The following is a 16,221-nucleotide window of genomic DNA, read 5'->3' on the forward strand; positions in this document are numbered from 1 at the left end:
CTCTAGGGTTGAAATTTGGAATTTGCAAGTATTTCAATGAGTGCCGTATTAAGGGTTAAACACGCTGAATGCAGAGCTGGGACTGCATGAGAGGCTTTCATGGTCAAAGTGTTCCAGCAGCCTGCAGCAGCTGGTATCTTCTCACCTGCACACAGATCATATCGGGTCATCTGAGGCAAAACTAGAACACGTCACCCCAAACAGGATCCTTGGAGTATGGGGAGGATATAAGACTGGCAGACTGGACCTCTGCACCTTTGTGAAGACGTTTGAACTGAACAATGAGGGCTGTTGGTTTGCTGCTGCTGCTGCTGGTTCTGTGTGGGTCAGGAGCTCAGGGGGAGCTTCAGGAGACGGAGACCACAAAGACAACCACATCTGATATCTGGGCGGAGATGAGGGCTCTGAGAGACATGACGGAGCAGCTCCACGTGTACGTGGAGCTGCTGCAGAGAGAGAACTCAGGTACACACTGATTACTGTTCATGTTGTCTCTAAGTTTTCATGGATATTTACAGCAGTTTTCAGTGTATTTCTGAGGTAAAATGAGGGTCAAACTACTGTAAATAATGTGTTGTGCATGTTAACAGCGTGCTCTGCTCTGTAATTCACTGTCATTGCATCAACTCCAGACCTGCAGACCAGACTGAGCAGCAGTGAGAGTGAACTTCTCACCAGCAAGTCCAAGATCGAGACGCTGATGTCTTTGGAAACTCGACTGACTGCCACCGAGAGCAAAACAAGTCGCCTAGAAACAAAAAATACAGGTATTTCACTGACACCCACACCTTATCAATAGATCTCCATCATTGTTTCTCTGTTTCTGATTGAAGCATTGCTCTCAAACTACATCAGCACTTCTACTTAACCATGACTCAGCACTTTTAGACAAAACAGGGCGTAAGTCATGGGTCTCAAACTCAAGGCCCGTGGGCCAATTGCGGCCCTCGTGATGATATTTTGTGGCCCCCACCTTGATATGAAAGTTTAATGTGAGTTTTATATGAATGGCACTTTACCGTGTTGTTTGTGGAAGGTCCCTTTAATGACTTTTTTCGTAATTTTGTGTCTTTTTTTGGAATTTTTTTTCTTTTTCTTAAATAATTCTGTGTCTTTTTCAATAATTTTGTGTCTTTTTTCGAATAATTTTGTGTCTTTTTTCAGTAATTTTGTGTCTTTTTAAAATAATTTTGTGTCTTTTTTGGTACTTCTGTTGGTTTTTTTTTGGTCATTTTTTTAAGTAAGGAAGTTCAACGACTTACACTGACTTTTTTTCTGTTCTCAGAGACGAAGATCGCCTTTTACACAGGTCTGACTGATGACGGATATGTTGGACCGTTCAGCTCAGACACCACATTGACATACAGCAAAGTCTTCACCAACATCGGCAATGCTTACAATCCATCTACAGGTAATTTACTGCAGCTCACATCAACATGTTTACTCATGTTTATCTACATTTGTTACAGTTTTTCTTTTTCTGCTCTGTAGGTTCCTTCACAGCTCCAGTCAGAGGGGCCTACTACTTCCAGTTCACTATGTGTAATGTGCTGACAGGTCACATGGGTGTAAAGGTGTACAAGAACAACCAGAGGATCATGTTGAATCTAGAGATTAAGGAAGAGACAAGTTATGAATACATGACTAACTCTGTTATCTTGGAGCTGATGGCAGGAGATGAAATCCGCCTCGTTCTCCCATCAGGCTTTTCTCTCTTTGACGATTCACTGAACCAGAACACCTTCAGTGGCTCCCTCCTCTTCACACTGTGAGGATCCTTCAGCTGCTGTGTGACTCTTTATTGGCTACCCTGTGCTTTACTGCATGTACCAAATAATGAGATTCTGCATCTGACTTCTCTGTTGTGTCATCACATGAAAACAACATTGAAATAAATCTATGAAGCATTCAGAAAACGATGTTTAATCCCTCTGATTTACATCTGTTTGGTCATTTTGTGTCTTTTTTGGTCAATTTGTGTCTATTTCGATAATTTTGTGTAATTGTTGTGTGTGTGTGTGTGTGTGTGTGTGTGTGTGTGTTTGTGTGTGTGTGTGTGTGTTTGTGTGTGCTCACACACAAACACGCACACACACACACACACACATAAACACACACACACACACACAAACACGGACACACACACACACACACACAAACAAACACAGACACACACACATAAACACACACTCACACACACACACACACTCACACACAAACACAGACACACACACACACATGAACACACACACATAAACACACACTCACACACACACAGCCTGTTTCTCTCTCTCATTCACACACTCAGAGTCAACACTGCGCTCTGAATACAAGTGTTAGCCTGGGGGGATTATGAAAGGAGCCGCTGTTTGTACGGGTAAAGACGTTGTCGATATATTGACCAGACAAATGTACAAGCTGAGATAAATGAGCCAACAGCTGCAGCTGTGAATCTGTTACATTAACTCGAGTAGCAACAGCAGCGGAAGTTAAAAGCAGATAGTTTATGTGATGTGACACAGGAGAGCGAGAAAAGCTGAGAAAAAGAGATTTTCAAAAGTACTGTTTAAGAGGGAAAGTGCTGCAGTGTTGTATAATTTCAACACGTCTACTTTCAGTTTCAAGTGATGTTGTTTTTAGAAATAGTAGACCAGATGATGATAGATTTCCGCAGGTTCAAGCCCCCTCTTCAGCCAGTGAATACCTGTGGGGTGGACATGGAGGTGGTGCCAAGTTAAAAGTATCTAGGTGTATACCTGGATAATAAGTTGGGCTGGTCCCTAAACACAGACACTCTACAAAAAGGGGCTTTTTCTTCTTGAAGCTCAGATCTCTGGACATGTGTAGTAAGATGCTGCAGATGTTTTATCAGTCTGTGGTGGTAGTGTGTTTTTTTATGCTGCAGTCTGCTGGGGAGGCAGCATCACACACAGAGATGAAGGCGGTTGTAGTATATTTTATTTTACTTTTAGAAGTTCTGCTTTACTAAGAGAAGCCACAGTCTGACCTTTTGTTCAGAACAGAACTGTATTAACTGGTTGAAACCAGAATTTTGAACTTTAATATATGGGAGTTGTCAGACAGTGAAGGTGTTGGAATTTTTTAACATAAACAAGTATAGGTTGTATCCTTTTAAGGTTAAAAAGTAAACTTAGCAATGTGCTCATGCCCGGGAAAACGTGCCCATGTGTTGCGTATGGGCTGGAACATTCGAATTAAATGATCTTACACACAGAGAGAAAAGTCAGAGAGAACACCTGCATCATTGGAGGGACACCTTTTTTCACAAACACACACACACACACACACACACACACACACACACAAACAAACACAAACATACACACAAACACACACACAAACAAACACACACACACACACACAAACACACACACACACAAACAAACACAAACATACACACAAACAAACACACACACACACACACACACACACACACAAACACACACACACACAAACAAACACAAACATACACACAAACACACACACACACACACACGCACACAAACAAACACAAACATACACACAAACACATACACACACACACACACACACATACACACAAACAAACAAACACACACACACACACACACACACACATTATGATGACATAAGAAATCATGACTGTTTATGTCTTATATTACAGCAGTGTATTCTGATGTTTGATAATAAAGAAAACTAAAAGGAACTTCGACTTGGTCTTTAATCCTTTAAACTTTTCTCACTCAGAGAGGTAGTAAATTTACACCACACGGTTGGACAGACTGGTCTAAAGAGCTGGTTCTGTGGTTGGAGCCAGGTTGGACACACTGGAGGAGGTGGTGGAGAGATGACCTGTCAAGATGTTCCAGGCCATCTTGAAATACCTGGATCATCCACTACACAAAACCTTTATGGAGCAAAAAAACAGCGGCGGACGGCTCCTCTCTCTCTGTTGCAGGACGGAGAGATTCAAAAGATCCTTCTCTCCTACAGCCATCAGGCTGTCTCATTCTAACAGAGCTAACAGACTGAATTTCCCCTCAGGGATTAATAAAGTCATTTTGATTTGATTGATCTGATTGATCATATCCAGAGCAGAGACATAAGAGTGACACCAGTGAACTGAATGAAGGATTGGCAACATGACAACAGGAGGAAACTGAGCAATGGATTACAGGTTTATTCTGTCTGCCGAGGACGCCTAGTGGACAATAAAGGAACCGTCTCTATGCAGCCATCAAGGCCCTGTAAACTTTTTTCAGGGTGGACAGTTTGACTTTTCATAAAGTATTTCAGTGAGTTGGCCCAATGATAGGTTACCACATCTAGGTGACAATTTAAGATATTCATATTAGCCAGGGTACGGCTGGGCGACACAGCCAAAATCTTCTATCCTGATATAGGTAATTTCGTATTTCAATAACGATATACATCACGATATAGAATGTTTTCTGGTTATTTGGTGAATACATTGTCTATATGAAATAAACAACATGATAAAGCTTATTTGTTTATGTTGCATACTCAGAATGCAGGATGGTTTGCTCAAGCTTTGCCCCCACTTGCAAATATCAGAACGTAAAGCATAATCTAAATAATGAAAACCTTGTGGTAACTGAATTCAGCCACTGATTTTTGACATTGTGATACAAACATTATAGAAAAATATACACAATACAACAAGCATTTTTATATTGTTCAGGTGATATATAGTAATATTGCCCAGCCCTGGTGTTTGTTAGTATTAAATTAGACAGTGTAATTTAGTATCACAATATCTCAATTCTTACTGTATTTCTCTTGCAATCTGACTATATCCATCTATAAACTATAGACGATCACATGTTCAATGTAAAAAAAAAAATGAGTAGCCTATCTGAAATGAAGACCGTTCCTCCTAAAAGTCTAATACCATCGCTGTTGGTATGGTTCAGTGAAATCTCCCCCTTTTAGTATGTAAGTACTCATCTAAAACATGCAATTTACAACAGGTGAAAGATACTGGAAAAGCTTGAAAAATTACCTTGAAAGTCCTTGAAAAATGCTTAAATTTGACCACAGCTAAAGCGTACGAACCCTGTGAAAGAAGTGTTTCACATTAATATGAGTACAGTAGAATGTAAAAGTACATTTTTTTGGACACAGATGATTCATCTGTGAAAAGAACACATCTCCAAAGTGCCAAACACCATCGAAGGTGAGCCTTTGCTCGCCCAAGTCAGTCATGACAAGCACTCCAAGAGCCTCCCTGAGACAGAAATATTTTGGTTGTGCAAACCAACTGTTGGTGGCTGGACTTGGTTGGTTGATTTGGCAGATAAAGGAAGTCAGAGAACCGGTTGTGAGGCCAGTTAAATGTACCAACTAGTTCCAGAAACAGACAGTTCAAGGTAGTCAAAACAACAAAGAATTGGTGGGACATTTGTGGTACTGTTTCGCAAAACCAGTAGCCTTTTATTGTGACCAGCCCAAGGCAAGGATCATGCCATTTAATCAGCATCTTACTCATCATCTGATGTCAAAATCATGTTTGAGAAGAGATGAGAAGTTTTGTTTTGAAACAAAATTTTTAACTGGGCCATGTTGGTTTTGAAAAAACTGACTCTTCAGAATGAAACAGATCACTTTTCAGTTGCAAATCTTACTTAGATCTTTATTGTTTTTAATTACATACATTTACACCGATTTTAACGACTTTTTGCTCAAACTTCGAGAGAAATAAGCCTATCGTCTGCATAGAAAAAGTCTCAGATTTTTTATTTCAACTTGGGAAATATATACTGCACACAGGGAGTAGTTTTTCATTTGAATGTGGTTGGAACTTGTTTAGATAGGAGTCCCCAAGAAGTAGTCTCACTAATATACCTTTCTGTTTGTGTTTTTTTAGTTATTCTCACACTATGATAAAAGAGTGGGCGGTCTTGGCTCATTGTTCAGTGTCTCTAGACATTCATATTCAGCTTTTTCCCCAAAATACCTCCTGTTGTCTTGCACTTTGTTTGAACCTTATTACGTGATGTGATTTGCTCCACCTGCTCAGCTTCACTTGAGAACAGCCAGTTCTGTACCCCAAACCGAGCCACAAATATTTTTGCAAAAGCTCCAAAAATTAATGCTTTTATAATTTCCTCATTTTACTGAAGAGCAAAGAGATCATTTGCATTTGAAAAATGACTCAATCAAGATGATGCTGTTCCGAGTGAAAGTAGAGGGAGAGAATATGGAAATTGGTAGTGGATGTGATTCATCAGCACCGGAGGCTGATGTCTGCATAAGGTACAGACTATTCAGACACCAAGAAATGTATGTGTTAAAAACTTGGCTGCATGCTCGGCTCTGATGACGATAGTATGGTGGATGCTTGGCCAAAAAGTTATAAGGGAATTCTGCTCTGCATCCCAATAAACAATTTCAATGGTTGTCTTGACGTCTTTGTTACCGTGGGAAGCAAAGTAACCATTAAAAATCAGTGGAAAGGCATTTTCATGTGATCACTACTTGGAGGAAGAAGGGATGCTCAGCTTTAATATTTAATTATAGATGATGATAGTCCTAATTGCACTCGCTCATTTAAGCTCTTAGGTTGCACACTAATGACTAGTTTTAATTGCTAATCCTGCCACGTAATTATCTAGAATCTAAAAGACAAAAACGATGCATAGAATTTGAACTTATATGGTGAAAATGCTTTGAACAAAACGTCATAATGCTCACAATGCTGTTATAATGCTCATTAGCATGCTAAAATAGCACATATGTCATTATACACACATGTACGGTTCACGGTTGTAAAAAAAAGGCTGCAGTTTCTGAGAATTTATGCTACAGAATCACTGACCTAGGTTTAGAGCAAAAAAAACCCTGGTAAGGTGTTATAAAAGACAGTTTAAACAGTAAATAAATGTACAGAAATGTTGGCAGTGAAGTAGTTACAAGGGTGGCGTGAGCCAAAGAAGTTACATAAATTAATATGTGATTCACAAGCAATGAGTCATGGAAGTCGTTACTGAAGTTATGTAAACAAAATAAGCAAAGTTCAGCTGAGGCTGTTGGAAATGATAACTTCAGTATTGGACAACTTGAATGTCTATACTTTACATTTTTTTTGCAACCCATCCACTAGCTTTTGAGAAACAAAAACTTCAGAACCAACGTTCAGAAGATATTGTTGGCTACTAAAATGTTACAATTAACTTTGATACATTGAAAACTCACAGTTCTAAAATGCAAACTGCAGTGCACCATGGTAGTCAACTGTCAATCATAAGAAAGCCACACTTCAAAGCATACCCTGATTATAGTCTTTTTTTACTCTAATTGGGTCTTTATTTAACACGCTGTATTAAAAAAGACTTGAAATTAACAATTGGGACCAGAAACGTATTATGAGAATGTTTATCGAGGTATTAAGTCAAGTGGGAAGTAGGTAATTTTCTCATAGACTTCTATACAATCTAACTTCTTTTTTTGCAACCAGTGGAGTCGCCCCCTGCTGGCTGTAATCGGAAGGTTGGTTGCACAATATCACTTCTGAAAAAAAAATCTAACACAAGTAATGTTTTGAAAAATCACAACCGCAAACTTTTTCTGACTAATGGCTGAAAATGGGATATAATTAAAACGCCAAATGTCCCCAGCTTTGTGGCCGGCTTGATTAGTTTAAGTGGTGCACTGATGGGATTTTAAATTGTCTTTGAAAATGTAACCTGATTTTTTCACAGCAGTGTGTTTGGAAACACAAGCTGTGTGACAGCTTGGTGATTATAATTTCTGAGTCAGACTTGGCCATTAACCCGGCATGAGTCGTTATACTTCATCATGCGTCACCAGTCAAAGACTCTAAGCTTCATAAAAAATGCAGCTGGATGTTGAGTCGCAGGAACTGACCTTTGCTTCTGACGCTCTACTTACGACAGAAATAACTAATGAGAAAGTTAAATAAGAGAGAGAAAAGGATTTAGTTTTTGAAAGACTTACACAGCAAAGTCCAGTTCACTTTACATCCAACTCTCCCTCTCTCTCTCTCTCTCTCTCTCACACACACACACACACACACACACACACACACAGATTCTTGTACTTCTATCTTTGTGAGGACCCTCATTGGAACAGTGAATTCCCTATCAAAGTTAAAATAGTTTTGCGTTTTTCATTATTTTTGTTGTCAATTTTTGTTTTCAAATTCAGTTAGTTTTAATGAGTTTTTAGAATGAGTTTGCTAGTTTAGGTCAGTATTTTCTTTTAGTTAGTTTTGTAACCACAAAATACAGTTTCAGGTAATTATCATTATCATGTAACCTTTAACCCTTAAAACAAAGTCTGAAATCAAAAAAAAAAAAGAAGCCTTTAAAGAAGTGAGGACCGGCCGAAATGTCCTCACTTTGTAAAAATGTCCTCACTCTGTTGGTTAAAACGTGTTCTGGTCCTCACTATGTAGAAGTACAAGAACAAACACACACACACACACACACACAGGAGGAGACCTGCCCTGTTCGTTGCTCACCTCCAATCAATATTCCTCCCTCTGTCTCCGTCCATCTGATTGAGAGGGATGAGGAGGTTTCATGTGATTGCATCAGTTAATCAGCATCATTACAAGAGTCCGGCTGCTGCATATCAGCCACAATCAACCTCCCCCCACCTGTCAATCTATTCTTACCGTCAATTTACTGATACTTTTTTTTCCTCTCTCTTTTGAATTCAGCTTCCATGTCTTTGTACATTTTGGCACCATAAGACACCTTTAATTCCTCCTCTCTCGCCTCAAAAGATTGCCATTGATCCCGGTCCGGACAGCCTCAGCTAATTGCGACAATTTCCTCTCATCACACCTATTTTCTGTCAATAAAACTTTTAGACAAAGTTGAGACTTCTTATTGGACAACACACAAAACCAGTTGCTGGTTTTATCTTGATTGGGAAACTGCACTGCACAAATTTACTTAATTTTACAGGGGTTTTCTTGTTTTTTTTTTTGTTTTTTTTTGGGGGGGGGGGGGGGGGGGGGGGGGGGTTTACATTAAATGGAAAAATAAAAAAAATGTAAAAAACGGTAAAAAGTCTCGCAGCAAAAGTTGTTAAACACTTACCATCATAGTAAAGTAAAAAAAAAAAAAAAATTCACAAAACTTGATTTAACTCTTCTTAATGTGTTCCATGAAGCTGAGCTTCTGAGAAGTTTGTGCAAAAATTGGTAATTTTTTTTTTTGGGTAATTGGTAATTCTAATAAGTTATTTAATGAAATAATCATCTTTTTCGTTTTAGTTGTTTCATTGATAGTTGAACTGCATATAACAAAATAAAAGCCTTAACCCTTAATTCCTAGTTCTGTGAACTTAAAGTCATTGCTTTCTTTGCTGCCCTGAGATTTTTTTGCTGTCAAACAAATTGATGAAAGGTGACTTACTGACCGAAACAAAATGGTTAAAGTGGCCTCGCCTCGAAAATGACCTAAAAAATTCCAGACCTGAGTGACACTGACCTCACAAACAATATCAGAAGTATACAAATTGGATACTCATTAAATCTTTTAACTGTCATTAAGTCTTTAAACTTCACGTGAAAAGGTCTCGTGCTGCATGCACACGTGATTTATTCACCGAACACGTGAATCAGATTTTATAGATGTGCACGTCATAGCTTTACAAACCATGCCAGCCATCACAGCCACTTGTTCGGGCTACTGGAACAATAAAAATGTGACGCCTCAGGTGTTACTTTTAACTATAAGCTGAAGGTGCTCCGTGTTGTTGCTGCTTTTGGATAAAGATTGGTAGTATTGGTTTAAATAGTCTTCTGATTTTCATGATTCTTCATGATCTAAAAAACTGTGTTTAACAATTAACCTCCCATTAGTTTCATGTGCACAAGGGCATAAAACTTCATGCGGCTATTTCGCAACACCCTGATGCTTGTATGTCCATTTCTGAATTATTTTCATGTCTTTTCGTGTCTTTGTAAGTAAGTTTGTGTCTTTTTTGGTAATTTGTGTCTTTTTGTGTATTTTTGGTAATTTTGTGTCTGTTTTTTTCTCTTTTTTTAGTTATTTTGTGTCTTTTTTTTTGGTAATTTTGTGTCTTTTGTGGTCATTTTGTCTTTTTTGGTCATTTTGTGTCTTTTTTAGTCATCTTGTGTCTGTTGTGTCTTTTTTTAGTTATTTTGTATCTTTTTTTAAGTCATTTTGTGTCTTTTTTAGTCATGTTGTGTCTTTTTTTTGGTCATTTTGTGTCTTTTTTTAGTCCATTAGTCCAACATAAAATTTGATTTTTGAATCATTTTTTTACTTTCAAAACACGATCATGCTCAATAAAAAAAAAAAAAAAGAAATGTTGCAAATGTGGTAAATTTACAGTAGGGCTCCACGCTGCTTTGTTTTTACGTCTGGATATGATGAAGAAGTCATGCTTTGGCGCTTTTGGAGACTCCAGAGGGTTAATAGCAATGGGTGGATCTGTTATGCACACCATTATTAATTTCTTATTTTAGCAATGAGGTCCCTGCTGCGTGTAGACTAACAACTCACGCCTTTTTATCTGAACAATAGGTGCATACTTTATAGCGTGAGGTGCCAGAGAGCTGTCGGCTACCGCTGAAGAATGAAAAGCAAGTTCAGTGTTATGCAAATATGTCGAGAAAACAATTACCACACATACAGAGCGGGGCATGCAAAGTGGCGAATCAATGCTCAAAAAGCTGCAAAATAACCTAATGCATCATTAGTTCATCATATTTGGCAAAGGACAAGGTTTTGCTTGTGTTACATGCATGTCAGATATTTGACCTAATGCTCATTAAAGCTTTGCAAATCTTTTTAATTCGCTTTTAGTATCAGTGCAAGAGGGTGCAAACCACCATAAATATGGAAAATTATTTTTTAAATGCTGTCATCAATGCTGTTATCATGATAAAATAAAATATGAAAAATATAATTTAAAATGAGCATTAGCATCAGAATCAGAATAATTTGTATTGCCAAGTAGGTTTTCACATGCAAGGAATTTGCTATGGTGCGATTAGTGCAAAATATATATACAGATAAAGGAAACAAGGACTTCCTAGTCAAAATAACAGCAGCATAAATGGAAAATATTAAGAATAGAAAAAGTAAACATGCAATCAATATTAGTAGTAGAAACAATATGTACAAATATGGAGTCGTTTAGATGAGGGAAGGAGCTGTGCAAACAGGAATGTGCAGGTTAGATAAGATCATGACGAGCTTATTGAGTAACTTTTAATTAACCACATGAAAACAAAACATGATGCACTCGTTCCATATCTTGCATCTGCCTCTGTGCATATTGTAAAACCCTTTCTTATAAGAAGTTTAACCCTCTGGAGTCCATGAAAGCGCCGGAGAGAGATTTCTTCATGACGTCACAACGTAAAAACGGAGCAGCATGGAGTCCTGTCGTCCAATTTATTGCGTTAACCCTTTTTTTAGCAAAGGTTAAAAAAAAAAACACCTCGAAGTGTATTAACATGATTTTACTTGTAATTTAGCTTTGTGCATTTAGCATTTGTAATGCAATCTTTTGTGTTTGCTGGTTTTTTTTTGGGTTGTTTTTTTTTGTAATTTCTGTGTGTTTTTTTTATTTTTATTGTGTTTTTGGTGTATTTGTATGTGTTTTTTGTAATTTTGTGGGTGTTTTTGGTTTGTTTTTCATGTTTTATGTGTTACGTAAAAAAATTTGTGTTTATGTGTGTGTTCAATATGTTGATCCAGTAAGTCAAAATGAAAATAATAATCAGGTCATATAGGTGAGGTTGTGCTGAAAACAATGATACCAACTAGTCATGGTAAAGATTTTTAAGTGGTTTATATACAGGCAGAATGAAAAGGAGTCCAAAACCAACAAAAGAGCCCCAAACTCCAAAGGGTAAAGTATTGTGAATGCTTAGACTTCTAAGGATTAAACAGAAGTTCTCCTGTTGTAAGTTCCCCTCTCATTTGCCAGGGCAGAAATGAGCCCTGAGGAATAAGCTGCCAGCCTTTGCAGCTGCTTTTCACACAAAATAAAAATGAGTTTTCATTGATTTTTGCCGTGTCATATTGCGTGATGGAATGCCGGGCCCATCCTGACTGTTTACTGGTTGTGTGTGAAATATGTCTAGAACATATGTGGGTGTGTTTAGTTGGAGATGTGGAGGGAAACGCATCCTCATGCAACCAGTAATTAAGTGACATGATTCACCTGTTGCAAGGTAATTAGATAAATATTTTAAAGGCGTTATCATCGGCTGAATCCCCGTGAGTTTTACAGTCTGGTTTACGGAGATAATTGGGACCTTTGGTTTTCTTGGGAAATTTTGTTAAGGATCCAGATCCTACAGGGGATTTTCTTTCACAATTATAAGATATTTTAACCCTCTGGAGTCACCAAAAGCGCCTAAGCACAAAATGACATAAAAAGGACACAAAATGACTGAATAAAGACACAAAATGACCAAAAAAGACATAAAATAACAAGACAAAATGACCACAAAAAAAACACAGAAGAAGACACAAAATGACACAAAAAAAGACACAAAATAACTAAAAAAGACACAAAATGACCAAAAAAGACACAAAATGACTAAAAAATACACAAAATGACCAACATTTTTACGCTAAACACACAAGACACAAATAAAATAGAGTCCCACTAGAATAAAAACCAGAATTGGATGACAGGATCACACACAATCACAAGATCACATTTATGTTGGTTTTTCTTTGTTTCTTTTTGGTTCAAAATGTTGATCCAGTAAGTCAGAATAAAAAAATAAATTCTTATTAGGTCATATAGGTGAGGTTGTGCTGAAAAAACATATACCAACATGGCATTGAAACATTTTTTAAGTGGTATATACAGGCAGGATGAAAAGGATTCAAAAATGGACAAAATGGCCCAAGATCTCCGACCTAAACGACACATATTAGCATTGTTGTGGCGAGCTGTACCGAGCATTTAAAAAATAGCACACAAGTCATTATACATACACGCATGGTTCGCGGTTGTAAAAAAGGCTGCAGTTTCTGTAATTTTGGATACAAAACCAGGTTAAGGGCAAAAACCTTCTTGTTTAGGCGTTATAAAAACAGTTTAAACAGTAAATAAATGTATGTAAATGCCGGAAGTGAAGTAGTTACAACGGTTATGTGACTACTGACAGTTACGTTAAAAACGTAAGATACATTCAAAAATGCGAAACACGTCATTATGGCTTGTATTTCGCTGCCTGTACACAGGACCTGTATTCAGGTTTTTGAGGGGAAAACAGGCTGGAGCCACAGAAGTTGTTACGCAAGTTACGTAAACAACATAAGTTATGTAAATAATGTGAGTTACGTAAAAAAAAAAAAATGTAACACGTAAACTGTGAGCCACACGAAAGATATATGTTACAAAAGACATATGTGAGTTACGTAAAAAAATGTAATTCGCAAACCTAGACCCACGGAAATAACGTAGACAACGTGAGTTAAGTAAACAACGTGAATTAAGTAAACAACGCAAGTTATGTAAAAAAATATACATAAAATGCAAACCCAGACCCACCGAAATGACATAAACAACCTGAGTTAAATAAACAACATGAGTTACGTAAAAAATAAATAATTAATTCACAAACCCAGACCCACGGAAATTACGTAAACAACGTGAATTAAGTAAACGTGAGTTACGTTTAAAAAAATGTAATTCGCAAACCCAGACCCAAACAACGTGAGTTACGTAAAAATATATATATATTATACGCAAACCCAGACCCACCGAACTCACGTAAACAACGTGAGTTATATAAACAACATGAGTTACGTTAAAAGAAAATGTAATTCGCAAACCCAGACCCACGGAAATTATGTAAACAACTTGAGTTACGTAAAAAAAAAAAAACGTAATTGGCATCTCAGACCCACAGAAATAACGCAAACACCTGAGTTAAGTAAACAACTTGAGTTACGTTTAAAAAAATGGAATTCGCAAACCCAGACCCATGGACGTTACGTAAACAACGTGAGTTTTAAATTTTTAAAATTTAAAAAGCGTAAAAAAACGTGAGTTGTAAAAGGAAAAATGACTTTTGCTCATCTACGCTAGATAATGGGTTAATAAAGTTACAGTAGACTCCAAAGTCGCAAACACAAGATGCATTGCTCTTTACTTTGACAAGTCTGCACAGGCAGCACAGCAAAAACACATTTTACTTGTGTTTGGCAACAGCAGAATGGGTTACTGTCAGTCATGCAGCAAAGCACAGGTAATGAAAACAGCTCGGGCCAGAAGTTATCTAAAGAAAGAAAAAAATAAATAAGTTGGATAGCAGAGGGAAAAGCCGGGGTGACAGGGTGTTTTTCTGCTCCTCGGAAATGAACAAACTTGGATCATACAGTTTGTTTCTCACACAAAGAAAACATGAGTCATCCGGAGCTCTAAACCAGCATTTGAAAGTAAAATTAAAGTCTCACTAATAATGTGATTCTAGTCACAGTCACACCTACGAATTAAGTTCTGAATTAAACGTATTTAAAAGCTTGACTGATATGACTGATAACATGAAGTACTACTTAGCTTTTTGTGACATTTTGATTTATTTTCTATGTAAATGGTCAGTAAATTACAATAACATGCAGTACTAATTACTTTTTATTGTATTTTTAATGATTCTTTATTTAAATGGTCCGAAATTGATTAATACTGAACACACAATACTGAAATTTACTTATTTTATTTGTATTTATTCTTATTTTTTCATTTCTATAATTGATTGACAATGTTACATATTGTATGTTAAATAATGTGCAATAATATTAAATATTCTTTAATAAAGTTACTTGTTTAAAATAGTGTATCTGTGCAAAATCTAACAAAGGAATTCAGACTTTATTGTGTGACTTCATCCTCTGGTCATAACTCCACTATATCTTTATGTAGTAAATGTTTACAGCACTTTTAAATATCTGTTTAATATCAACAAAACCTGCGAATAAAATACACACTTTTTTGTGGGTTTTTTTCCCACACTGGATGCATTTTTTAAGAGGAGGCTCTGGGAGCTGATTTTGCATTTTGAAGTCAACGTATTTACAACAATTTATAAGATATAAGACCATAATGGTGGCTTCAGGGAGCAGAACCTCACAGAAAACACACCAACAAAACAAAACAGATTCTTTCCCCTTATGTGATATGAGCCAATGTGATGTGTGTGTTTGTGTATTGTAGCTCTACTTCTCTAATCTAAAAGGGCAAATATTTTACTTTTTGCTCCACTACTTTTATTTGATACCATAGACTGTATATAAATAATGGATGTAGTCACCGTGACGTCACCTGTTGGTTTGTGGACTGAGAGAAGTCGCTGCTAATTCATGTTAGCATTAACTGGGATGTTAGCTTTGGCTAGCAAAAAACAAAAACAAAACTTATCTGACCAGCGACTCCTTGGAGTGTCTGTTAGTCCAACCAAATGCTGAACAAGACATTTTTAAATAAATAAACTTTAAAGTCATTAAGTGAAAATACAGTGAAAGAGTCAAAGTTATGGGACCAAACCGCTAAACGTCCTTTTTAAATATCTACATAACGTTATATATAACTTTATTGACACGTTGCCGTGGATACGCATTGCTCTGCTTCTCTCCTGGTGACGGCTCGCCTTGTTAGTGACCTGTCAATCAAAGGTAGCCACGCCCCAAATCATATGATTCTTTATCTTCTATTTTCTTCTAAATGGGGCCATTATTAGAACTATTAACATCAGATTGTCTTGAAGATTTTTTACTAGCGATTGAGACCATAGTGTTGTCCTAAAAAAATTCTGAGGTTATAAATCAAGTGAGAAGTTTTCTCATTTTTCACTGAAATTAATGGACAGAAATGTTTTTGCAGCCAAACTTAGCGCCCCCTGCTGAATTTTTTTGGGTAGAATGCAACTTAAGGCACTTCCTGGTTTGCCTCCATGCTCAGACCAAGTATTGAATCATATAGATGGACATACTTTTCAGAGGTCAACATAGTTTTTAAAATTGGTCTTTTGTAATTTTACATTTTTTATTAAATGTAGACCATAATCATTTAATTATAATGATTATGGCCTACATTTAATTAAAAATGTAGAAATTAAATAAATAAAGACATGAAATGTTTCATTCTGTGTGTAATAGATCTATATAATGAGTTATTTCCACTTTTTGAATTGAATTACTGACATAAATAAACTTTTCTTTGATATTCTAA

The 16,221-nt window shown here is 36.9% G+C and overlaps 1 protein-coding gene across 1 annotated transcript; it reads left to right on the top strand.

Annotated features, from left to right (window-relative positions):
* Positions 1-275: 275 nt before the first annotated feature.
* Positions 276-1,816, top strand: LOC131990093 (complement C1q-like protein 2). Its single transcript, XM_059355497.1, has 4 exons — positions 276-465; positions 633-767; positions 1,286-1,411; positions 1,492-1,816. Exons 1-4 carry the CDS (start codon positions 282-284, stop codon positions 1,770-1,772), a joined length of 726 nt encoding a protein of 241 aa, XP_059211480.1. The 5' UTR covers positions 276-281; the 3' UTR covers positions 1,773-1,816.
* The last annotated feature ends 14,405 nt before the right edge of the window (positions 1,817-16,221 follow it).

Source organism: Centropristis striata, chromosome 17 (genome assembly GCF_030273125.1).
Source record: "Centropristis striata isolate RG_2023a ecotype Rhode Island chromosome 17, C.striata_1.0, whole genome shotgun sequence".
Classification (NCBI taxonomy): domain Eukaryota; kingdom Metazoa; phylum Chordata; class Actinopteri; order Perciformes; family Serranidae; genus Centropristis; species Centropristis striata.